Source organism: Folsomia candida, unplaced genomic scaffold, assembly GCF_002217175.1.
Source record: "Folsomia candida strain VU population unplaced genomic scaffold, ASM221717v1 Fcan01_Sc019, whole genome shotgun sequence".
Classification (NCBI taxonomy): Eukaryota; Metazoa; Arthropoda; class Collembola; order Entomobryomorpha; family Isotomidae; genus Folsomia; species Folsomia candida.
This window is the reverse complement of record NW_019091211.1, coordinates 2,072,184-2,097,442: the sequence shown is the minus strand read 5'-3', so window position 1 is coordinate 2,097,442 and position 25,259 is coordinate 2,072,184. Positions and strand designations below refer to the sequence as shown.

The following is a 25,259-nucleotide window of genomic DNA, read 5'->3' as shown; positions in this document are numbered from 1 at the left end:
TGAAACCCATAATTATTTAATAAGTATGTATGTACATGTAGATTGTATGAAAAGTGGTGGGTCCGGATTCTGCCCACCCAGCCTTGAACTTGTGGAAGATATTTACTTATGTAATCGTTACGAAAGCATGAAAATGCTTGACTGAATTAATATGTGACAAAACAATCAACTTTGTTGCAAATCGAGTCAGCAGAAACTGGAGTGGATGTTTGATAAAAAAGCGGCATTTATAAAACCACCCCCACCCCCACCCAAATCCATGTCCCCACGGTTATTCGATGTCCCCATCATCTGCCCATGTTATAGATATAAACCCCTCCCTCCCCTATCCTACAATGTTAATGTCCCCACACGTCCCCACAGCTTCCGCGGCCACTGGTTGTATTTATGTATGCAGTGATCACGTTTCAAAGTTTCAATACGATACAAAGAGTTTCGAGAAAGAAAGTTGACTGATATGTCCTGCCCATTAAATACGTATGTACATACGTATCTAGTTAAGTATTTACATGTGTACATAATTACATAAGTTAACAACGTGTGAATGTATGTAGGTACATGTATGTAAGTATGTGTATATATGCATGAAGTGCATTACAATGTAATGACATTACATAATGACGATGTGAAGCAATGCAATGCGTAACTAGCGTATCAAATAGGTAGCAACAAATTTTTTAAACGATTATTATATAATATTTATTTACATACACACTCAACATTTGCTTGTCATAAACAGTATAATATATATCTTGTTCTATGACTTATTACCCAACAAACTTCAATCACTGCATTACAATACAAAAATAATTTATTTAAAGCATTCCTTTAAATATTATATCAGTGCAAAAACATTTCTTACATTAAATATCCCCCTAAATCACAAATAATTCAGTATTTCTCTCGTATACTTTTTGGAATTGAGAAAACTTCCATGTGACAAACCCTTCATTTCCACCACATTAATTTCACCGCCACTACTCCCCCCTGCATTATTATTCCCCTGGGCTCCCCTCCCCCTCAAATATTCTAACGTCGAGCCGGCATCAATAATGAAATCATGACTGGACAAGTAAACTTGCATCGGGACGTTGACATCTTCGGGAAAGAGGACGTTTTCCAGCCACCAAAACCGTCGAAAAAGCGTATACGCCACGAGCAAGTCTTGCGCCACGAAGTATTGCGCGACACGTCGAATCGGCGAGTCAGCCGTCCTGTACAAAAAGTTGTAAATGAGGTCCGGTTCCCACAACGAGAAGCAGACGGGGTCGACAAAGACGATGGACGAAATGTAGGTTGGGGGTCGATTCTTGAGCACCCACGTGGTCACGATTGACCCGTACGAGTGGGCCAGATAAGTGCAGGCGGGGAGTTTATGGCGAGAATAGATTTGATCGATGGCGAACAAAGTGTCGTCCATGGAGGGGACGGAGGTGACCAGTTTGAGCGAAATGTGGGGCAGGTTTAAAATGTAGATGGGCTTGTTCGTGGTGAGCATGGCTTTGACGATGTTGATGTACATCGTGACCCCGATTCCGATCCCGGGGATGAGGAAGATTGGTGTGGGGGCTGGTCCGTGGGTGGGGGTGGAGGGGTTGTAGGCCCAGTAGGAGAGCGTGGAGGTGGATCCGGTGGGTGTGTAGAGGGCGTGGTGCGTGAATCCGGCCTTGGTGAGGAAACATGATCCGCCAAATTGCATGATGGAAATTACCTGGGGGAAATAAAGGAGATTAGTTGATAATTTAATTTATATTTAATTGTCTTGATTAAATTAGTAGGTTTTAATTGAAATTTTTATATGATTATTTTTTAATGTTTAGTTACACAAATGATTAATTTTTACTTATATTAGTTTAAAACGTGTAATGGTTTTTAATAAAGAAAGATTAACATCTTAATTTAATTCAGAGCTGATTTGAATTGTTAGCCATTTTTAAATTCATTTCATGCAAAATAAACTTTAAAGATAAAAGCGTCTGCATTTTATAAAATTATTTTGCATGCTATTACAAACTTAGTAATATATGTAGCTATGCATAAATTACTCTGATGAACTGAAGTTCATGTAAAATTTACATGCAGATTTACTACGCATAAATTAAATTACGTCTTTAATTATTTCTTAACTCACCAAATACGCAATGAATGGCTTCTGCTGTACCACCATCTCATCGAAATGTAACCGCATGAAATTCAGCTCTTCATTTTCATCTCTTTCCTCCTCCTTGTCCTCTCTTTTGTCCCCCGGGGGTGGAAATCTGTCCAAGATTTTATCCACCAACTCGTCCAGTTGTCCCTGCTCTGTACTCGTCAGGTCGTCCCCGTCCTTGGAAAAGAACGCCCACGCGATCCACTCCCTCATCCAAGACGTCGACACGGTCGTGGCGTCATGCTTGTAAAACCATCGCGACAACGAGACCCACGGATTGGCACAATGCTGCATAACAAGGTCAAGGTATCGGTGGCGCTTATCTTGATCCAGATAAGGGAACGAGGTCACTTGATTAAACCGTCTTCGCAAAAGGTAACAATACAAAAAGAACACGACTTCGAGAAGTGAATACAACACGAGCACTACTGTCAAGATAGTTGATGATAAGGGAAAAGTGTGCCAAATTGTGGTACATAGTGCGAAATATGTGAGGAAAAGGAACGCTGTGGGAGTGACGAGGGAAACCGCAGTGGTTATAAAGGTGACGAAATGTTGGGAAAATTTCCTATGTAGTGGAGATCCATACGAGTCGGTGGGGTCGACAAGGAATCCGAAAATGGATAGAATCGCCATTTTTATTGGAAATTTGTACTTAATTTGAGGGACCAGATCTTTACACAGTAAATAAACTTGAACTACTACATGCGATGCAATGTGCATGCGAATTACGAATGTGGGGAGGAAGTTGGAGCGATGGTGGTTTTATTGATAAAAACACGTGTGTTTTGGCTGGAGGATGATTCACCGTTGGGATATATGCGGATATATGCCGGCGACTGGAACATGTACTGGACTGGCTGGACTTTAGAGAACAAAATATCATGGATGAAACGTGGACTTTGGGTTGGAGATACGCCACGCCACAATAATATTACATATGTACATACGTACATTTATCAAGGTGTATGTTGCTTAATGTACGTATGTTTTCATATATCTTGGTAATATTGGGATGAGGATGAGACAGGGAGAAGAGATAAAGGATTACATATGTAATACATGGGTACATAGATACATAGTACATAGGTGCATAAAGCAAACTTGCATATTCGCATACATACTGAAGTATGAAATTGCACTAAACTAGATATTCACACTTTTTGTCATGAAATCTTGGGATTCCACCCACGGACAAAGCTCTCTATTTTTGTGTGAAGACAACTTATGATATATATTATGTCAGATCAGTGATGTGACATAATAAATATGATGCGTCACTCGCGATCGCATTCAGAAATAAAGTCAGACGAGGCTGGCACGTCATGTCTTAAAGCCGTGCAATAATAATCATAATTAATTATTTATGACATACGACTCTAACGTCGGGGTTTTTGGTACGATACGAAGCGCATGTGACTCAGGATAATCCAATGCAGTGTCAATGTCCAAGGGTGAATTTTATACATCAATGTTACTCAATATTATATCATGATGTTTGCAAATATTTATAAGAAATTATGGTGGTCACAATACATAAATGATGTCATTCATGGCATGGAAAATCGGTATCACACTTAATTGTTGTAAATACAAATCAGTTCATTTTTAATGTATTCAATTACCAGCATAAAATAGTGAACAATAGAAAATGGAAATTTACATTTATTTTTGTTACTCTTATAAAAATAATGTTGCTCTTTTGAAAAGTAATTGCACTCTAAAAGAGTAACATTATTTTTGAAACAGTGTATCTAAATAATTAAGAGTCTTGAATTTTTTAACATGAAAAACATCTACTTAGAAAACGCTAAATTACTACATAAATACGATCACACAATGAAACACCGGTGAAGAAAAACATCAATTAATTTCTAGAAGTTGAATATAACTCTGCTTAACCAGACTGAACCGTGGCAAAGATGAGGAAATTTAAAGTTGTACATACAAGTGAGGATATACAATATAAGATAATAAGTAATTGTGCATGTAATATATAATTCATTTCTTGACTTAATTTCAGTTAATTCTTGAGACAAAATAAATAATAATGTCATCCAATAAATCTTGAATAATTTCACAGGACGTTGTAGCAAAAATACAAAGTATCTGCGGAGAAGAAAGTACAAAGTATCAATTAATAAGGACTTTATTTTTAACAAGTTTATGCTTTAAAATATATGTATCGTTATCCTTCTTACTTCTAAAAGAACTTGGTCTGATCAAAAACTTCACATGACTTGCAGTTCGTTGAATCACAGAAACGACAAACGAAAGGAAAGTAGCCTGGATGCAGGACGAGATCATCGTCGCGAACATTCAGTGTTGAGATGAATAGGTCAGCGTCCGGTGACTGTGAGGCGACCATTGATTGTTTTTGGTTGTTCTTACCGGATCGGAGCGGGGTCAGACTTGATTTTTTTGTTGTACTGGGACCGGCTTGAGGTCGACTTGGTGAACTGGGACCGGGTTGAGGTCGAATTGAGGTCAGGCTTGATTTTATTGGTGAACTGGGACCGGCGGGTTGAGGTCGATTTGGGGTAGATACTTTTGATACCCGTTTAAATATGAATCGCTCGTTACTTACGACAATTTCTAAAGGCCGAATGCAAATTTTTTCATATTGGTTTTTATAATCGGATGACTTCTTAACTCCTCGGGATGTACTTGACCTTCTTGATGTCTTTGGGCTGAAAATATGAAATAAAAATAAGGGGCCGTCCATAAATTACGTAACGCAAAAATCATCATTTTATAGACCCCCCCTCCCCCCTCGTAACGGCATCGTAACGCTTCTCGACTACCCCCCCCCCTCCCCCTTCGTAACGTAACGTAAATTTGATTTCACCGCAGGTAATTTCTTTAACAGTAACTTGCAAAATTTTCATTTGTTCCAGGTTGTGTAGACAAATGTCGCTTTTATTGCTTCTATTTCTTTTAAATTGCTAGATAAATTAGAATTTTGTGAATTTCTTGTTCAAGAACAACCGAAATCATATTCGACAAGAAATGGAAATTGTAAATCTGACAGGTCTCTCAACGTTTACCAAGACTCACAATGGAACCTTTTGTCAAGTTGCACCCGGAAAACTATCGTACGACCATTAATAGATGAGTACAATTCTTGACAACCATCATGGCGCCTAAGTGACCTCGTTGGGGCTCAGGTGATCGGCAAATTCCGATCAAATTCTCATCGTAAAGGTAAGGCTCAATTAATCGTGAAACTTACGTCACACCATCGCCCTCCGAGGTCACTGTGGAGGAATGATGGTTTACAAGTAGGCAAGAATTTTGCTCTTCTTTTAATGTGAGCACCATAATGAAAAACGTATTTACATGCGTACACTAGGAGCTCTCAAGGCTCAAAAAATGAGCGAAATGAGCAATGAGCAGAAAAATAAAAAATCAGATTTTTCTGCTCAAACCTTGAACGTACCACTTTTTAATCGATCATAATTCTTGAGAATCGTGATCTGTATTTGTGGGAAGTTCAATTGTTTGTTTATCATTTTCATGGTTCTAAATTCAGTTTGATAATTACACAAAATGCCGAAAATAACTGAACGTCAAGAGATATTAGAATTTTTATCATTATGTGGTCTTAACATAATATAATGATACCACGCAATCCATGGGTGCAGGAGGGAGATGAAGTTTTTATTGATAACGAGGACAACAATGATGAAACTGTGCCAGTCTGTGAAAATATTGCAGGAGAATTAAAACGAACGGCATTATCTCAAATAATTCATTTTATGCAGCAGCAATAAACAGTTTTATAAATCTCATATTCAGGACTTAGATTTAAGAATTTCCAATTGAATTTTGAGTTCCAGTATTTTGTTTTCGGCTTCGCTAAGCTTCGCTGAATTTTCTCGTCCTTTCTCTAGATTTTTGTTTGCGCATTCCAGTTCTTTTAGTCGCAGCTCTTTGTCCATCTCGAACCTTTTCAAATCTAGTTCGTACTGCCGGTCGAGCTATAAAAATATAAAATTAGTTCTCAATACTTTTTGCTGTATTAAGGATATGGTCATACAAAATTACATGTTGATAACAAACCATCATTTACCTTAAACGCGGTATAATTGTCGACCACATAATGTGCCATTTCAATTTTTATATGTGGTGTCCAGCGAAAAGTCTTTGCCGTCTATCTCTGCAACGCTACGTTTTTTACGACAAATTACAGGATTTGCAACTTTTTCGACACTGGTACTCTTAACCTTGGTCTTGGGACCCATAATGATAAAGAATATGTTTTAGAAAACTTTGCTTAATTTTTAAATGAAAAATTTAAGTAAACAAACAGCTGATGTGCTGATGTGGAGCAGAATGAGCAGGATTATGAGAGAGAAAATCAACCCAAAACTCGATTTTTTTGTTGAGCAAGAAAATCTGATTTTGAGCGAAATCTCATGCGCACAGCCGAGCAAAAAAGATCAGAATGAGCGATGAGCAGAAAAATCTGATCTTTTTTAGAGCTTTGAGAGGACCTACTGAAACCTTCTGGATGACATGAGTTCAATCCGATTTTTAATCGCGTTTATGAAATGCGTTACGTAACAAATTTGTTATACCCCCCTCCCCCTACATAACAATTCGTAACGCTCTTCCCATGACCCCCCCTCCCCCCTCTTGCGTTACGTAATTTATGGACGGCCCCTAATAAATAGTGTGTTCTTCGTTCAAATGATTAAGAATTAATTGTTTGAGAAGTTATTTAAATAAATCAGTTAACTATTTAATTCTGAATATTCAAACAACTCTGTACCCTTGTAAATTTATGAAAATACTCCCCTTCGAGGAAAAAAAATATAAAATTTCACAAACTTTGGACGTTTTACATTATTATTTCAAATTTACAAGATTTTATTGAGCAATTCCTATTTAACAAAGCTTACCGGAAATGTGATCCACTAATTTGAATTTAAATATCTTACCTCTCTCCAAAATGCTTCTCCCCCAAATGTTTCAAAAGACGTGACTTTGACTCGAGAAGAATTTGGCAAGTGTTGCATTTGTACCAGGTTGAGCTGACGTCCGACCTTGGCGATGACATGGGCAAGGATTGTCTTGGCGACATTTGAGATCAATGTGGAATTTTATTTCTACAAAAGAACTGTGAAATTACGAAACTAGAATAAATTTCGAGTAGAATTAAATAAAACACAAAAAACGTCCGAGAAAGAAAGTGAGCATGTGGTGGGAAAGTGGTAGTGGTGGTGCCGATTCTTATTAAGGACCGTTCAAGATGGATGTGCAGAGGGAATAAGTTCGGAAGTCGTCAATGATGTGGTGGCTATGTAATTATATGTCAAAGGGAGGGACCCATCATAAGGGATGATTTAGAAAGGAGGATTTATAGTTACGTATTTTTTGAACGGTCCCTTAAATATGTGATACGTTATCTCGATTTCTCCATTTCCATGGAGACTATTAGCTAAACGTTTCCTGTGTAATAATTAATTGACATTAGAAGGATATATTATGTAGATTATGACACACATACATTTTTGATGAATAATATGCATATATATGTATACGGAGTATTTAATGCAAATTCGAAGAACAAAATATGTCTTTCGAGCTTTATTCTGCACTTATTTTGAACAATTTTTACGAAAAAATTGAAGTATTTTTGAAAGTTTGGGTATGTTTTTTGATTAATTTTTAACATGTTTGTCACAAATTCATATGTAATTAGTCATAAATAACTCTGCCTTCGAACGAAAGCTGTTATCTTTATCGTTCAATAAAGGCAAGCATTTTATTCACGCCATAGATTTCGTCATGCGAATAGGTAATCTGCTTAGGTATGTACGTAATCTCTAATTAAGGATAATGCAAATGCAGGCATAACACTTGATCAATATCGAGCATTGAATAAAATGAGTGCAAAATTTGCACTGCAAATTGTCAACTAATTGATTTATAAATAAATTTGCAATATTTCAATATTCGCATAATTCTATCGGCTTATCTACATCAACTAAATATTTGTTTAGTACAAATGAATAGTGAATATTTCGCATATCTTGTCTAGATAAATACTTATCGAATTGATTACGTGAAGAATTTTTCTTAACTCTGCTATTTTCGAATATTGATTTCTCATGAATTTATTGATCGCAAATATGAGCATTATAACCTGGATAATTATGTACACTTATGAAAACTCGCTACACAGAACGTTGTATGTAATATATCCCTTGCATATATTTACATACATATAATCATGCCATGCACATTTTTCAAGTTCAATTTTGCCAATTTTTTATTTTACGATCTGGTCTTATCGTACGTCAATCAATCATTTTTTTGTCCTGCTCGTCGGACGCCATACATCCGGACATTATCAGAAAGCGTGATCTGATCTGAAAACTTGGCGTCACCTAGATTTATGGCACCCTCACTTATCTTTATTTCGTTGTGGCTGCTTTTATTAAGGAGCCCAAGGTGATAACCGTTCTCCCTGGAAAATTTGGTCATGATTACGCACGGCACAAGAATTGTTTTTCTGTTATCGTAGTGACCGACATCGGTATTTATTCGTGGATTAGTGCAATAAATTGGTCCGGTTTATGATGCCTGGGACCAGTCGCAATTGGGTAGCTGTGGTTTAACTTGTCTTTTTTTGTTGCCATAGTTACGATTCGATTAAATTAAATATGGGGCGCTTTGTAATTTTTCTATTTTTTATTGCATCGATAACTTTAGTTGCGTGTCAAGAGAATCCGTATAGTGAAAAATTTGGAGAAAATTACGTGTTATCATGGACCCTTGATGATACAAAAATCTCGTTTACGGCAAAAGTAAGGGGGACTGGGTGGGTTGGGCTGGGGCTGAATAATGAGGACGGGTGGGATGGGACAGAGGTTATGATTGGTGGATATGATGGAAGAACAACTACACGGCCACCAAGCACGACGACAACGACGCCAACGACAACTACGACCACACCCAGCTCAACAACGCAAGACACGGACTCATCAAGCACAACTGCGCCACCTACGACCACGACCACACCAACTACGACGACCACGCCCACCACAACGACGACCAGGCCCACCACAACAACGCCAACGACGACCACGCCCACCACAATCACACCAACGACTACCGGTTCCACTATTACAACTGACCCATCCACGGATTCAACTACTACTGGTCCGACAACCACAGAAGGAACTACTACCGAACAGACGACCACTGAAGCGACGACCACAGATACTGAAACTACCACTACTGAAGCGACCACTACTGAAGCTACCACTACTGAAGCGAGCACTACTGAAGCTACCACTACTGAAGCGACCACTACTGAAGCTACCACTACTGAAGCGACCACTACTGAAGCTACCACTACTGAAGCTACCACTACTGAAGCGACCACTACTGACGCTACCACTACTGAAGCTACCACCACTGAAGCGACCACTACTGAAGCTACCACTACTGAAGCGACCACTACTGACGCTACCACTACTGAAGCTACCACTACTGAAGCGACCACTACTGACGCTACCACTACTGAAGCTACCACTACTGAAGCGACCACCACTGAAGCGACCACTACTGAAGCGACGACCACTGAAGCGACCACTACTGAAGCGACCACTACTGAAGCTACCACTACTGAAGCTACCACTACTGAAGCGACCACTACTGAAGCTACCACTACTGAAGCGACCACTACTGAAGCTACCACTACTGAAGCTACCACTACTGAAGCGACCACTACTGAAGCTACCACTACTGAAGTGACCACTACTGAAGCTACCACTACTGAAGCGACCACTACTGAAGCTACCACTACTGAAGCTACCACTACTGAAGCGACCACTACTGAAGCTACCACTACTGAAGCTACCACTACTGAAGCGACCACTACTGAAGCTACCACTACTGAAGCGACCACTACTGAAGCTACCACTACTGAAGCTACCACTACTGAAGCTACCACTACTGAAGTGACCACTACTGAAGCTACCACTACTGAAGCGACCACTACTGAAGCTACCACTACTGAAGCGACCACTACTGAAGCTACCACTACTGAAGTGACCACTACTGAAGCTACCACTACTGAAGCGACCACTACTGAAGCGACCACTACTGAGGCAACTACCACTGGAGAAACTATTAATGATGACCCGAGGATCCAACTCCTCCAAAATCGGCAAGCAGTATTTCCAAAGTACGAGAAAAAAGTTCTCGCTAGTGGAGATACGAATGGCCTTGGCGGTCCCTACACCGGCAACGCTTGGACCTTTATTAACGCCACTGAAACGATAGAAGAAGAAGTAACTTACACCTACGTGCAATGGGAACGTCTCCTTGACTCAACTGATGATGACGATATCAAGATTGTAAGTTTCATTACAATTAAACGTTAAAAAATCACACTTAAATCTAATAAATAATCTTTTTCATATCTAGGAAGGACGCACTCACGTCTATGTCGGATACGGAACCACTGACGACTTACCGGAGGGAGCATTTGCTAATTTACAGTGGAAATCCATCAATTTAAGGAATCCTATGAGTTCAGCAATGGAAGTTAGAGCGGGATGGATGGGAGTGGTTTCTATGTTGGTGGTTATTTTATTTGAGAGGATATAATTTTTTAATAAACATGTCGAACAAAAAATTAATCATGGCGAGTTTGGTAACCCGAAATTGTTATTCATTCATTATCGTATGCACTTTTAATTAGAAAATTTACCTTTTCAATCATCTCGTTGGTAAATTTCACCCATAACATACAAACACTTGGTGTAAAGTACTCGCACAAATTCCGTCATCCTTTTTGTGTGTCCGTGTCGGGGAAGGGTATTTTTAATTTATACGGTTTGTACATAATATAAAATACAAGCAATTAAGCAATTTAATACAACGGTCGGCGTTGTTTCCGTACAACGTCCCCTCTTTTTCGGTTTCTTCGAAGCTATTTTCATCTTCAAAAATCTTCAGTCCTGTTACACATTTACATACACAGCTTTCAAATAGTTGCATATGCAAAAAAAGTGGTGATTGGCAAATACTGAAGACTGGAGTTGAATTTTTACAGCCATAAATTTTATAATTATGTATATCAAAACATGTACATACAAATAAAATAACAGTATTTGCTTTGATGATTTTACAACTAAATCATGATGCAGTTTTTTAATGATGAAATTATTCAATTTGCTAACTGCATATATGTCTGTACGCATGCATATGCGGTAATAAACACGTGAGCTGAACCAGCCCAACCGTTTCACAAACGCAGTTTCCATTATTTAGCGAAAGGCAGAGTGAGACTCGGATTCTGGTGGGTATCCACCACCACCGCTGACTGTCGTTGCCAGTGCCGTATGGTGGTCCGTCTCACTTCTCACTCTCTTCAAATTGTTTACCGGGATTATGAACCAACTCGTGTTGAGATGCTTTTCATCTCTTACACGAGTTGGTTCAGTTGATAAATCGTTGAGCTTAAGTTTTAAATTTGGGGCGAATTGGACAAACTAAATTTGCTTATCTTAAAAACTGATAAGCGCAGTGATAAGCCCGATAGCGTTTATTTTCGAGTGGATACTACCATTATATATTCAGATAAGCTTAAGTTTTAAATTTGGGGAGATTTGGACAAACTAAATTTGCTTATCTTAAAAACTGATAAGCGCAGTGATAAGCCCGATAGCGTTAATTTTCGAATGCATATCATCATTATAAATTCAGAAAAGCTTAAGTTTTAAGTTTGGGGCGATTTGGATAAACTAAATTTGCTTATCTGAAAAATTGATAACTTCGTTGATAAGCCTCATAGCGTTAATTTTCGAATGCATATCATCATTATAAATTCAGAAAAGCTTAAGTTTTAAATTTGGGGCGATTTGAGGCTGTTTTAATAGCTTCTATGTAATTACCTTTATGTATATCATAAATACCTATACATTGTTACGGCTCCTGCCGTATAAGCCCCTCCCTCAGAAACTTTGACCCCAAAAAAGTCATGGTAGCGGTCATTTCGCAGCGGACAACAAAAGCGGAAAATGTGGCACTTCTGACGAAGAAAAATCTGGCATCAGGTTGTCAGCCGCGAAATGACCGCTAAGGTCACTTTTTTAACGATTTATATGTAGGTCGAAAAACCGCCAATTTTCGAATTTTAAAAGTCTTGATGCATCAAAATGTTCATATTCATGAGGGAAGTCAAATGTCAAATGCAAGTTGGTATCTACTTCTTTCTGTACCGAGTGTACATTGACCTTCTCATTTTTCCCAATTTTCTTCCCCAATTTTTGAAGGGGGTGTGGTTGAATATAATTCAAAAACAGCTATGCTATATTAATCCCCCCACCCAAAACTGAATTTGTAATTTTTTATGTGCAATTTGGTGAAATCGATGCGAAAAAGACTTGCACTTTTGGCTCATTTTGTACCACGTAAGTGTGTAAATTTTACTTAATATGTCTATAAAATAAACATCGTGAATTGCAAAAAACATGTTAAGTACTTCTTTATTGCAAAACATAGTTCGCAAAACTATTATCCATCTTAAAAAGGTATTTTCTATGGCAATAGGTACTAAAAATAACAAAATACAAAATAATAAATGCTCAAAGTAAATTATTTCTAAAATTGTCTATAGACTACGTATGTAGATATGATAAGATTATGTTAAACACATAAATTTGTAACTATTCATTAAAACCCATTATAAAAGTTAGTCCACTCATTAAAAAATCCACCATCTGCCCAATTGGTCCATCACCTTGAAATCTTAGCGACTCGGTGGGTCACCTTCAGGATGCACAAATTCCATGAAATCTCTGGATTGTAACCACTCTGGGGGATCTTCTTCTATCTGCTTCAAAGCCTGAATTTCATTAAGAAAGGAACCAATTAAAATTGCTACACGAAACATTCAAATGTAGAAATTAGCTCGGATAACAAAAATATCTAAGTAATAAACTGTGCAAAATAAGTATAACAAATTTAGCGACGCAAGTTTTTACTAGATTTTTACCCTGCATTTTTTCATGTAAAAGCATCTACAAATATTGTAAGTTCAATTATACTGATTAATGTTCTATGTAACTGTACAATTTTTATGCAGTTCCTCAACTCACAAAATTTTGCAATCGTTTCCGATCTGTCTAAATTCCGCGTGCAAAAGCTATCTACATTTGACGTAAATTGCTGACACTTTTACACAGTTTACATACACTGCTACAAATCCGAAATGAGTCTTTTGACTGCAAATGTAAATAAATTTGATGACTAAAAATGTTGAAAAAATTGTGCATACCCGTGTAACCCTGCTTTCAATTTCCGACGCATCTACTCCATTCTGCAGCGCGATAAAGTATTCCCGAGTGGATTGAGTGACTTTGAGCTGGAACTCCTCGGAAGGTTCTGTACTTCGAAGCGGGTCGAAATAATAGTGCAGCGTTTTGTACAGGTTGAAATGCGTGGGAATCGTGATGACGCTGTAATGCGCACGTGGACTCAGGCCGAATATGGTGCGAGCCGTCTGTTCAATTCTGGCGTAGAAGAAGATCCTGAAATAAATATTGGATGGGGGTATTCAATACAAATTCGCATTGTTAGCAACGTTAGCAAAAAATCTAAGTTCGTAATTAATTTTGGCTTCAAAATTCATTTGCAAATTTGGGCTGATGAGGCTCATTAGGAGTTTGTATGTTGGCATCGAAGTATAATTTTTCGAAATATTTTGCAAACTAAATACTAGGCTTGGAGATGCGAAAGGTCGCAAATTAATTTCCAAAGCATTTTTTTGCGAACTTGGGAACTTTGTTTTTTTTTGCGAACGTTGCTAAAGGTGCCAAGTGCCAACTCGAAATGAATACGGTAAATTTTTAGTTCGAATTTTTTCAAAGGAACATTCGAACATGTAATGAATACCCCTACTAATGCGGGCACTATTTAGTTGGCGAGTAATGTGATAAGATAACAAAACTTTTACCAGAACGATTCTTATGATTTTCGGATGAAATCGGCATGTGCTATTTAGCATGTGCACATATTTAATTACGTACCGTGACGCTTCAAAGATTTTCGCAATCTGTTCGATATCTGAGGGGTGTTCCACGTCGGGAAAGTACTGCTGGATTGATCTCGTTGAAGGAAACTGGGTGTAAAAGAAGATCATCTTGGCTTTAATGAAGTGTTGCATCGTGAGTTTGATTACTTGAGGTGGGAGGTGGTCTGAAAGTGAAAAGTGGTTACAATTAACTATGGCAGCATTATTAAATAATGAAAATATGTAATTATTTTGGAATGAATTTCAGAAATGCGTATATAAAAATAGTCTTATATGTAATCTGACACCCAATATGCATATTGATACATTCTGAATATATAAATGTGCGCATTTGACTCAAAATAAATCGTGTTGTTGAAGTTCTAGCCTAGCCTACGGAAATTTTGGAATTAAGCTATCGAGTACTTACTGTTGCTCGGTGCCATGGTCAAATTAAGGAGTTGATGACAGGGGCTGAGTGTCAAATAATTTATTAAATGGTGTAAAACTTGAATTTTTAGTATCTGCTCAGTTAAATATTAAGTGAATCTGCAACAAATGCGAGTGTGTTCACATGTATGTAAGTGATGTGAACTAGCGTGTGGACATCAGAGTAGTGAGAAAGATTATTTTCATATCTTTAAGTAAACTAAAAATTATTGAGGTGTGTTAGAATTGTGAAAGACAACCATATCGCTTCCTGGAGTCAGGTAGAAAAAATATGTGTCACATTTAATGTGTGTATGAAATCATGAATAAGAACAAATTCTCAGAAGGCAAAGGTTTCCCCAGTTTCCAAGAAATTGTTTCCAAGACAAGTCGTCACGAATATAGATACAAACATAAATTTAGACTAATACTCATTTATACATTTACATACAGCGTCTCATATCTCCCAAAATCAATCCATCAATTTTTTTATGGATAAATGATAATATCTGAGCTTTATTGCAACAACACAATTTTCAAAATTCTCAATCCTTAATTTTGAAAATCAATCCGGATTAATTAACTAATTTCAAGTGCCAACTAATTTTTTTACAAATTTATGTACCGTAATCGGTGGCTGGGATCCGGATATTATTTGAGAATGGCTACTGCATATTTCCACACAGCAATTGTACTATTCATTAAAACCCATTATAAAAGTTAGTCCACTCATTAAAAAATCCACCATCTGCCCAATTGGTCCATCACCTTGAAATCTTAGCGACTCGGTGGGTCACCTTCAGGATGCACAAATTCCATGAAATCTCTGGATTGTAACCACTCTGGGGGATCTTTCTCTATCTGCATCATAGCCTAAATTTCATTACAAAAGAAACCAATTAAAATTACTGTAGAAAACATTCAAATGCATAGAAATTTGCTCGGATAACCAAAATAGTAAACTGTGCAAAACTTAATTTTGCTTATATAAAAAAAATTTAGGGACACAAGTTTGCACGAGATTTTGACCCTGCTTTCCTCATGGAAAAGCATGTACAAATATGTAAACCTTATTTATACTGATTAATGTTTCTTCTATGTAACTGTACAATTTTTATGAAGTTTCGCAACTCCCAAAATTTTGTAATCATTTCTGATCTGACCCAATTCCGCTAAAAGCTATCTACATACATTTGACGCAAATTGATGAAACTTCTCCATAATTTTACACAGTTTACAAATCTGAAATGAGTCTGTTGGCCGCATAAATAATTTTAATGGCCAAAATTTTTCATACCTGTCCAACCCTTCTCATAAATTCCGACTCGTCTTCCACTCCCGTCTGCAGCGCGACAAAGTAATCCTGAATGGATTGAATGACCGTGCAGCGGAACTCTTCGGGAGGTTTAATACTTCGAAGTGGGTCGAAATAATAGCTCAGCAATTTGTAAAATTTGTAATCCTCACGAATCGTGATGGCGTTGTAATGCGCGTGTGGCTTCTGGGCGAATAAGGCGCGAGCCACCTGTCTAATTTTGGCATAGAAGAAGATCCTGAAATTAATATTGGGGGTGTTCAGTAAAATTCCGCCTTGTTTTTCAGCAAAAAAACAAAGTTTGTAAAAATTTTGGCTTCAAAATTCATTTGTAAACTTGCGCATATCCAAATCTAGTGAGGATCATTATGAATTTGCATGTTCACATCGTAGCATAATTTTTCAAAATATTTTGCAAACTAGGTAAATATGTACTAGGTTTGGGCATACGCAATAAATTTCCAAAAATAATTTTTTGCCAGCGTTGCTAAATGTTCGTCAATTTTTAGTTCGCATTTTTGCAAAATTATATTGCGATGCGAACACCAATGAATACCCCTATTAATTAGGGCACTTATTATTTAACGATTAATGTATGTAACTCGTGTGAAACGAAATTGTTGCTAGAACGATTCTTATGATTTTTTGCATGACTAAATTGGCACGTGCTAAATGTATGTATGTACATGCATGTACATAGTAGCAAGTAACTTTTTCTTTACACTCCCGCCTTCGTATCCTTCCCATGCTAATAGTATGGGAAGGATACCAGCGCGGGAGAGAAAAGAAAAAGTTCCTTGATATTAATTACATACCGTGATGCTCTAAAGAATTTCTCAATCTGTTCGATATCTGAGGGATCCTCCACGTCGGGAAAGTACTGCTGGATTTTTCTTGTTGAGGGTAACTGGGTCCAAAAGAAGATCATCTTGGCTTTAATGAAGTGTTGCAGTGTGAGTTTGATTTGAGATGAGAGGTGGTCTGAAAGTGAAAAGTGGTTACAATTAACTATACATTACTAAATATATACGGAAACTAATTTCGACATAAAGTTTAGGAATTTGAATGTAAAAATACAGAAGCCGAAATATGCAAATTACATCTCGAATAAATGTGCACATTTGACTTGAAAAATATGCTGATTTCTGCGCATCATAACTTTCTTGAAGTTGTGGATGCAAACTAGCCTAACCTACAGCAATTTTGGAATTAAGCTAATCAAGTACTTACCATTGCTCGGTGCCATGTTGAAATTAAAGATTTAACACAAGACTTTTGTATTGTCAACTAATTTATTAAGTGAAGAAACTATTGAAGTTTCAATTTGTACTGAATTATTTAAATATGTAAGCGGATCTGCAGCAAAAATTTTCACATGTATGCAAGTGATGTAAACAAGCGTGTGGACGTGAGAACAGTGAGAATGATTATTTTCATATCTTTAATAAGTAAACTAAAAATTATTGAGGTGTGTTAGAATTGTGAAGGACAGCCATATCGCTTTCTGTAGTCAGGTAGAAAAATGTCACATTTAGTAAATGAATGAGTAGGAACAAATTCTCATAAGACAAGCAAAGGTTTCCCCAATTTCCAAGAAAATGTTTCCATCAAAAGTCGTCACGACTATGTATATTAATAGTTTTATTTATGTTTACCTACATAAAAAAGGTATTTACATGTAAGTGCGGCAGCTGCAGCAGTTTTTCCGGACTTATGTACATAAATACATTTGTAAGAAATTTGGTGACATTTGGATGTAATTAATTAATTTAGATTAATCTCCAAATTTAAGGATTGAAAATTTTGAAAATTATTTTTGACAATAAAGCAGATAGTACCTCTGTGTGTCCATGAACAAGTTGACGGATTATTTTTGGGAGATATGTATGAAATTCTATATGTACATACATAATAATGTGTACGTATTTTTTTTAATTTTCACCTTCATACGACAATATGTGAAAATTCATTGATCATCTATATAATTTATGGTTTATTACGTACTTACATACATACCGCATAAGCTTTCGGGTTAGCCATGGGAGCCTGATACTGTCCATTGACTCAATATATCGTTGTGATGTATTTATCTACCTATTTATTTATATACAGTCAATGGAAAAAGTATTGGCAACCCCCACGCCAGCTAAATAAAATTGGCTGTAACCTTGGAATGCATTATACAATTGGCATGAAAATGTGTTTGCATGCAGCAAATATAATGTAGTTTTCGATTATAATCATAATTTATTAATTAAAATTAGATAAAAACAGTTTTTAAATAAGTTATTGGAAAATTTGCAAAATTAACCCGCAAAAAGTATTGGCAACATGTGGCCAAATTAGTTACGCGAAACAATTTTCTTAATCACCTACCACATTTCTTTACCGTAAGTTAATTAGGTGACAAAATATGACGATAGCTACATTTTAAGTCAGCAGTTGTGTTATCTGGAACCGAAATGGCGACACCAAACGAGCTGTATTTGGCGCGGCGAGAAATATTCATTTCTTTTTCGCAAAAAAAAACTTGGATATCGAAAAATCAATGGAAAACATACTTTTCCATATTTACTATTGGAAATGTAGCCAAGAAATATAAAATGACAATTTTAGTTTCTGCTTTTCCATGGTGCGGAAGAAAAAAGCCACCTACGCCCACGAGCCACTGATGAATCAAGCAAATTATCACTCGAGATCGGAAGATTTTAACCCCAAAAACCATGTTGAATTTGAGAACCAACTGTGGCGTCAACATATCATGCAATATTGTGATCAATCAAAAATCATGCCATGGGGTTTCAGGGTCCAGAAGCCCGACTGACGCTAGGGTCCCCAAAACGAACCAACTCAATAAATTCGAATGGACTAAATACCACCCTGAATAGACTTCCAATGAATGAAAAAGGTTCTGCTGGTCTGACATAAGCACATTTTACTTATTCGGAGCAAATTGAATGGTTCAAGTCTGGCGGCTGCCATAATAGGCTCACAAAAACGAATATGTTCCTATGAAAGCTAAACACAGAAGAGGAGCGATTATGGTTTGGGGTTAAATGACTAGGTCGTGGCGTAGGTAGCTGGTCATTATCGATGGAATCATGACCAATGAGGTCCAAATAATCATTCTAAACGATAATTTGAAATTATTTGATAAAAATCTGACATATGAAGGAATTTTATATTCCGAAAATTCAGTGACCCCAAACATGTAGCCAATTTAACGATGCAAGGTTTTGGAGATAGAAAAGGTTAAGCTTCTTTCGTTGATTGCACAGTCTCCCGATGTGATTCTGATTGCCCGGATTGAGAAAAGAGGGACCGGTGGGAAACCACTCTTCGAAAAACCAGCTTGTCAAAAGTTCAAAGGAAGTGTGGGCAGCCATATAGAAAAGCGTTATAAAGAAACTTGTTGAATCAATTCCACGACGTATTTTTGCTCGTATTGCGTCGAGGGGAGGTGCTACGTAATACTAGAAGCAGTTTGTCATAATAAAATTGGCGTTTCTTTGATTTATGATTTTTTAAGTTAAGGGTTGCCAATACTTTTTGTAGGTAAATTTTGCAAATTTTCCAACAAATCATTTAAAAACGGTGTTTATCTAATTTTAATCAATAAAACATGACTATAATCGAAAACTACATTATATTTGGTAAAGGCCTACACATTTTCATTCCAATTGTATAATGCATTCCAAGGTTACAGCCAATTTTATTTAGCTGGCGTGGGGGTTGTCAATACTTTTTCCATTGACTGTATATAATCGTACGTACATATATATGCAATCTTATGTTGAGACTCTAAACTCGTCTCAGTCTCCTGTAAGTATGTTTCGGACACAAAATTACAAAATTGATATATACGAAATTGATACATAAATACATACTCGTTATTGTTCCGCCGCAATTATCTCATACCTCACACCTTACTCATATCACTACTCTTTTCATATTTTTCAAATTAATTGATTTAAATAGTGTTAATTACGACGGGGACTGTAATTAAAGAATTAGACTATGAATGGGAACATTAATTATAGGTATGTTTTTACATAATAGTCATTTGTTTTAAATTTGAGTCAAATTTGGGGCTTTTAAAAATAATTGATTTTAATCGTGTCAAACGTTCCTCGTCTAGTACGATGAATGGCAAGGTGGGCGTATCGGCTCGTTTATTAAAACTTTTTAAGCGTGGCACAGCACGAAACCTAAAGTAAATAATTTGAAAAGCCCCAAAATCGTACTCAAATTTAAGCCAAGTGACTTGTGTATAAACAAATAACAGTAATTAATGTTTCAATTCAGAGTGTTCATTGATTACAGTCGGAGCCGGTCCGCCCTAAGCAAAAAACAACCTCAGGTTTATACGCAGAATTTTATTTCCTATAAGAGGCTATAAAATGAGACAAAATCTAACTTCCCATCCTACTCGTGCAAGGAGCTGACATTAAAACAGTCGTTTCATTGCATCTTTTAATAAATGCTACTCGATATTGTCGACTATAACCCATCTCATTGATTAGAAAATGCCAAGCGTGACATGTTTAGTCGTCAGAAAAATTGAGCAGGCAGAAAGAGACACTTGAATGATAAGTGATTGTCTATCTCACAAAATTCTTAAAATGCATTCATGTATATCTGGAGCAATAACAATAAGTGTAATTTGTTGTTTGTTTTCTTAATTACTCCCATCAAAATAATTAGCACCGGAGTCATCAGCAGTTTCATTGAGAATCTATTCCTAGTTGGTGAATGGGCTCATCACAATATTGGTCAACCATAAAAGTGATTTAAGATTGTATGCTCCTTAATTTCAGTATTTCCCGTCACAGAAAAAAAATGTACTTAATGTTGCCCTGCTGCATGGATATCAGTGGGAAAGTATCGACTCTGCCATAAAGTTTGCTTTTAAATTCTTCATATTCGTTTGTAGTCGAGTGATAAACTTATAAATAAATAAAAATATGGAGTTTAATTCGCTCTGAATCAAACGTATTCCCCATAAATAATTTTAAAATTGGATAATTTGATTACCTAGTAAATTGTAAAATGTTTAACCCTCGAACATTAAAAGTTATCGAGATTTCTATGAAAATTTGCTCATCACTGGGAAGTAATCCGTTCCGATGGAACTCTGCCCGTGGAACTTTCTCCGTTTCGACTACGGTGACGAGGAAATTTACATTTCTCGGAGCAGTTTTTCATACGTTCTTTCTCCTTTGCTTTCTCATTTGGAGACTTGTCCAACACACGCAAAAATTGGAATCGAATCGCTCATTCCAAGCTATTGTTTGGCTCTGGATTTGGATCATTTTATCAGTTTGGAGTCTTGTGACTTTCTACAATGGGTGGACGAAAAAGTGGGAATTTGTGGCGTTATTTAATGGCGTGAGACTTTTGACAAGTGATCTTGAAAGAGGTAAGGTTTCAAATCAGACAAAATGTACACTGTTATAAATCTGGTATAGATACACACATTTCTCGGTGTTAAGGTTGCTACCGCTTGGTATTATAACTATAGCGTAAAAATTTGTCACCGATATTGTAGAACGTCATACACGAAGTTCACATATGAATACCCTTGGTTTTATTTTAATACTGGATGTCTACGAGTGTACTTATGCAATTTGAATTTCATGGGATATTCGGAAATTTTTAAACTTCTAGAAGATATATGTATCTATTTAGTGTGAACTCTCTACGTTTCCACGTACAATTCCCACCTTGAAAATGTTTTGTCAAATTATGGAAGAAAATGTGCGATGCAATGGGATTTAAGTCTTAAACGATATTTAAACTACATATTTTATTCCGATTTTCAGTTGAATTTTTCTAGGTAGCATATTTTGAGTACAATTTAAACACAGAGTTCGTTATGACGAACATTTATTTACAAGCACTAATACAAATGTATGTACCTACTTACAAAAAATCCTTTTACCCTGTTCTTTGTGAAATTTTACAACTAAAAGGTCATTTTTTTATTTATTTGGTTATTCTAAAAATTTCGAGACTGGAAATATACGTATATTATAGAATTTTTGGGAGTATTCCTTTAATCGCCTAGAAAACGTAGAATTTTTATCGTAATTGAAAGTTACATTTACATATTTTTATAGAATACCCAACCGCTAAAATGAAGAGGACTTTATGGAAATTCAACACAATCGCTGTTCACTTCATTACCGTAATTTGGATCGCACTTTTGTACGCGGTTGCGGTAACAGTCATGTTTTCCGTTGTTCCGGCAAGACAACAGTATTTTTATTCTCTCATTCACTCCTCCAAACCGAACAAGATGGACGTCATTTTCCTAGCGTTTCTCATTTTCGAAGCATACGCAAAGACTTCTCAGGTATTGATGATGGCGACGGATGTATTCTCAATCTTGCCCACTCTGCTTCCTACAGCCTTCTGGATGGAATATTTTCGGAGGTTGGTCAAATTAGACGGTGTTTAAGAAACGTATGAACATAAATATGTAACTTTTTGCAGAATTGATCGGAAAACGACCCCGTTTTCTGAGAAGATCTCACTATCTCAAAAATTCCACGTGCTAATTACCTACTATAACCACGTCTTCGTCTCACTCCTCCCTCCCATGTTGTCCGTCTTGATCCCTACCGCCATGTGCGTCACGTGTTCCTTTGCCGCGATCCGATTTAAAAGTTTCCTCCCAATTTTTGAGTATATCCCGTTCCCAATTATGTTCAACAATGAATTGATCGTCATTGTCGTGACGCTGCTTCCTGCCACTACAATTTACGAAGTATCGGACAAACTATGGCGGCATATTCGCAACGAAGTTAACGCGAGAAGTGGAAAAGTTTCGAGAAAACGTTTAGCCGCCCTGCATGCTTTTGGTGTAAAGATGGGTTCAATTCGTAAAGTGCGAAACATTGCAATTCTGATGTGTTATAATTTTATAGCGAATAATATTTTTACCCTATTGATAACATTTCCCCAGGAGAAAGTTACTCGGTAGATTTAAATGTATTTTTAAAATATGTAAATTAAAGTTAAATTGTAATCATGATTAAATAAGTATGTAGATTGTAAGGCAATTTAAAAAAATAACATAGGTAAGTTATCAACTTATGTATGTGTGCATGTGATATTTTATTAACACGCAACATTTGTTTAGTTTTTAATGAGTATTTATGTAGATAGGCATCCTGAATAATATTTAGTCTTTTTTAAAAATAATTCAGTTATTTAAAGATACATATTATTATGAATTTTTTTAACAATATTAACTTATTGCTATTAATAGATACCAACTGTGCATGCTGCGTGTTCTACACAAATATTTCTTGAGTTTTTATGTTTTTCTTTAAGAGTAAATGTACATGTTAAGTGTGTGTAAAAAATCCATGCTAAACATTTGAAAAATCAGGCCTTTAGGGCAAACATACATATGTAGCCACGGTGCACACATTTATTTACAAATGACACATTCAAACCGCATACATACATATTTCAACAACCATAATTTTAAAATATTTTTCTTGTACAATATACAATTCGTGTCTCTGCATACAAGTACCTACGTATTTACATAGGTTTATAATCCATAAAAAGTATTTTAGTAGAAATATGCAATATGCAAGTTTTTGCCTTAATGAATCCCTTCTACAATTACATAACTACTAAAAGTTCGAGTCTGCCTGTACCGCTACTTTTTGGGCGTGCTTCTACGAGTACATGCATTGTATAAACTTACATACTATATATGTACATACATATGTACATATGTACAAAGGCAACCTTTTCTTGACTACATAATTGGTTTTCATGGTAGTCATTTGTTTTAAATTGAGGTCAAACTTAGGATCTTTTCAAACTAATTTATTTGAATAGTGTCATCTCGCTCGATTGGGCGGATCGGCTCGTTGACATTATTAAAATCATTAATTCGCAAAAACTCAAGTCTGACTAGTGAGTCAAATTTAACCCAAATGACTATTACAAAAAAAGAACTGTAATTAATGCTTCAAATCGTAGTCAACTCCATTGATTATAGTCGAAGCCGACCAGCCTAAAACTAGGAAAAACTTATGTTTCACCGCAAAATATTTTCTTCTATGTATACGAGGTCGTAAAACGAGACGAAATCTAACTTTTCCATCGTTTTTACTTGTGAACTGGCCTGACATTAAAATAGCTGTTTCATAACTTATTTTCAACGCCCCATATTGTCATGCTGACCAAACTATCCATTAAGTTATTAAGTATAACCCATCTCATGGATTATAACGTGGCATAGACATCCGAAAAATTGATCAGGCATAAATACACAGGAAGGGTAAGTATTTAATTGTGTATCCCCCCAATTAAAATACTTAAAGTGCATTCATATGAACATACCCGGTGCAATAACCATAAGTGTAATTTGTTGTCTGTTTTGTTAATTGCTCCCATAAAATAATCATGACCGTAGACAGTTTTATTGAGAATCTATCGCTATATAGTTGGTGAAAGGGTTCATCACTTCCTTGAAATATTGGTCAATCGTAAAGGAATTTTAGCATTGTATGCTCTTTAATTTCAGTATTTTCCGTCACAGAACTTAATAAGTACTTAATGTTGCACTGCATTCTCTTCGTGGGAACGGATGGCCTCTGTAATAAAGTTTGTTCTTAAATTCTACATATTCGCCGTATTTACACATAATCGAGTGATAAACTTATTTATTTTCCATAAACATATCCCACTGAAAAAATCTGAAAAAACGGTGAATATGTTTAACCCTCGGACATTAAAAGTTATCGAGATTTCTATGAAGATTTGCTCATCGCTGGGAAGTAATCCGTTCAAATGGAACTCTGCCCGTGGAACTTTCTCCATTTCGACTACGGCGACGAGGAAATTTACATTTTTCGGAGCAGTTTTGCATACATTTTTTCTCCTTTGCTTTCTCATTTGGAGACTTGTCCAACATTCGCAAAAATTGGAATCGAATCGCTCATTCCAAGCTATTCTTTGGCTCTGGATTTGGATCATTTTATCAGTTTGGAGTCTGGTGACTTTCTACAATGGGTGGACGAAAAAGTGGGAATTTGTGGCATTATTTAATGGCGTGAGACTTTTGACAAGAGATCTTGAAAGAGGTTTCAAATTAGGCAAACTGGACACTGATATATTTAAATCGTTATATAGTGACGTATCTAGGTATTAATTGGTCGGTGATAAAGTTACTACCACTTGGAATTAAACTATACCGGTCCGTAAAAATTTTGTTTAATTTTGCATGGTAAAGCTATTACCATATCGTATTACTTACTAATCAATACCGTTTTGGTAGAGTCGTATATGAGTACTGCCTGGTATTA

General features: G+C 36.4%; 5 protein-coding genes and 1 long non-coding RNA gene across 10 annotated transcripts; 2 read left to right on the top strand and 4 right to left on the bottom strand.

The window, feature by feature from the left end:
* Nucleotides 1-673: 673 nt before the first annotated feature.
* On the bottom strand, nt 674-2,959 carry LOC110857667. The gene is made up of 2 exons (XM_022106270.2): nt 2,132-2,959; nt 674-1,711 (listed from the first exon to the last, which is right to left on the bottom strand). Exons 1-2 carry the CDS (start codon nt 2,870-2,872, stop codon nt 881-883), a joined length of 1,572 nt encoding a protein of 523 aa, XP_021961962.1. The 5' UTR covers nt 2,873-2,959; the 3' UTR covers nt 674-880.
* Nucleotides 2,960-3,726: 767 nt separating this feature from the next.
* On the bottom strand, nt 3,727-7,638 carry LOC110857666. The gene is made up of 3 exons (XM_022106269.2): nt 7,093-7,638; nt 4,351-4,839; nt 3,727-4,258 (listed from the first exon to the last, which is right to left on the bottom strand). The coding sequence occupies exons 1-2, from the start codon at nt 7,233-7,235 to the stop codon at nt 4,353-4,355; spliced, it is 630 nt and encodes a 209-aa protein (XP_021961961.1). The 5' UTR covers nt 7,236-7,638; the 3' UTR covers nt 3,727-4,258; nt 4,351-4,352.
* LOC118438229 lies at nt 5,041-7,084 on the bottom strand. Its single transcript, XR_004836663.1, has 2 exons — nt 6,222-7,084; nt 5,041-6,129 (listed from the first exon to the last, which is right to left on the bottom strand). It is a non-coding gene; the product is annotated as an uncharacterized LOC118438229 (long non-coding RNA).
* Nucleotides 7,639-8,734: 1,096 nt separating the features above from the next.
* Nucleotides 8,735-10,806, top strand: LOC110857665 (mucin-22). Its single transcript, XM_022106268.2, has 2 exons — nt 8,735-10,521; nt 10,592-10,806. Exons 1-2 carry the CDS (start codon nt 8,821-8,823, stop codon nt 10,772-10,774), a joined length of 1,884 nt encoding a protein of 627 aa, XP_021961960.1. The 5' UTR covers nt 8,735-8,820; the 3' UTR covers nt 10,775-10,806.
* A 1,825-nt stretch (nt 10,807-12,631) lies between these two features.
* On the bottom strand, nt 12,632-17,392 carry LOC110857664 (homeobox protein prospero). 5 transcript variants are annotated; one of them, XM_035858127.1, is made up of 8 exons: nt 17,158-17,368; nt 16,743-16,908; nt 15,910-16,165; nt 15,381-15,485; nt 14,614-15,306; nt 14,200-14,368; nt 13,449-13,701; nt 12,632-13,016 (listed from the first exon to the last, which is right to left on the bottom strand). In XM_035858127.1, exons 5-8 carry the CDS (start codon nt 14,627-14,629, stop codon nt 12,921-12,923), a joined length of 534 nt encoding a protein of 177 aa, XP_035714020.1. In that variant the 5' UTR covers nt 14,630-15,306; nt 15,381-15,485; nt 15,910-16,165; nt 16,743-16,908; nt 17,158-17,368; the 3' UTR covers nt 12,632-12,920. The 5 variants fall into 5 exon arrangements, with proteins under 5 accessions (XP_035714020.1, XP_035714021.1, XP_035714019.1 ...); XM_035858128.1 differs by lacking the exon at nt 14,614-15,306 and having other exon boundaries at nt 17,158-17,392; XM_035858126.1 differs by having other exon boundaries at nt 14,614-15,485; nt 17,158-17,383.
* A 4,555-nt stretch (nt 17,393-21,947) lies between these two features.
* LOC118438294 lies at nt 21,948-22,912 on the top strand. The gene is made up of 2 exons (XM_035858246.1): nt 21,948-22,362; nt 22,423-22,912. Exons 1-2 carry the CDS (start codon nt 22,064-22,066, stop codon nt 22,910-22,912), a joined length of 789 nt encoding a protein of 262 aa, XP_035714139.1. The 5' UTR covers nt 21,948-22,063.
* The last annotated feature ends 2,347 nt before the right edge of the window (nt 22,913-25,259 follow it).

Bases quoted from the DNA above. Each gene is read 5' to 3' on its own strand.
- LOC110857667 (XM_022106270.2), bottom strand. From the start codon at position 2,872: ATGCACATTGCATCGCATGTAGTAGTTCAAGTTTATTTACTGTGTAAA. The intron at 1,712-2,131 runs GTGAGTTAAGAA...TATTTCCCCCAG, and splicing joins AGCCATTCATTGCGTATTTG to GTAATTTCCATCATGCAATT.
- LOC110857666 (XM_022106269.2), bottom strand. From the start codon at position 7,235: ATGTCGCCAAGACAATCCTTGCCCATGTCATCGCCAAGGTCGGACGTC. The intron at 4,840-7,092 runs GTAAGATATTTA...TCATATTTTCAG, and splicing joins GAGAAGCATTTTGGAGAGAG to CCCAAAGACATCAAGAAGGT.
- LOC110857665 (XM_022106268.2), top strand. From the start codon at position 8,821: ATGGGGCGCTTTGTAATTTTTCTATTTTTTATTGCATCGATAACTTTA. The intron at 10,522-10,591 runs GTAAGTTTCATT...TTTCATATCTAG, and splicing joins ATGATGACGATATCAAGATT to GAAGGACGCACTCACGTCTA.
- LOC110857664 (XM_035858128.1), bottom strand. The intron at 16,166-16,742 runs GTATGTAATTAA...TATTAATTTCAG, and splicing joins AAATTCTTTAGAGCATCACG to GATCTTCTTCTATGCCAAAA. The intron at 15,486-15,909 runs GTATGAAAAATT...AATGAAATTTAG, and splicing joins TTATGAGAAGGGTTGGACAG to GCTATGATGCAGATAGAGAA.
- LOC118438294 (XM_035858246.1), top strand. From the start codon at position 22,064: ATGAAGAGGACTTTATGGAAATTCAACACAATCGCTGTTCACTTCATT. The intron at 22,363-22,422 runs GTTGGTCAAATT...AACTTTTTGCAG, and splicing joins TGGATGGAATATTTTCGGAG to AATTGATCGGAAAACGACCC.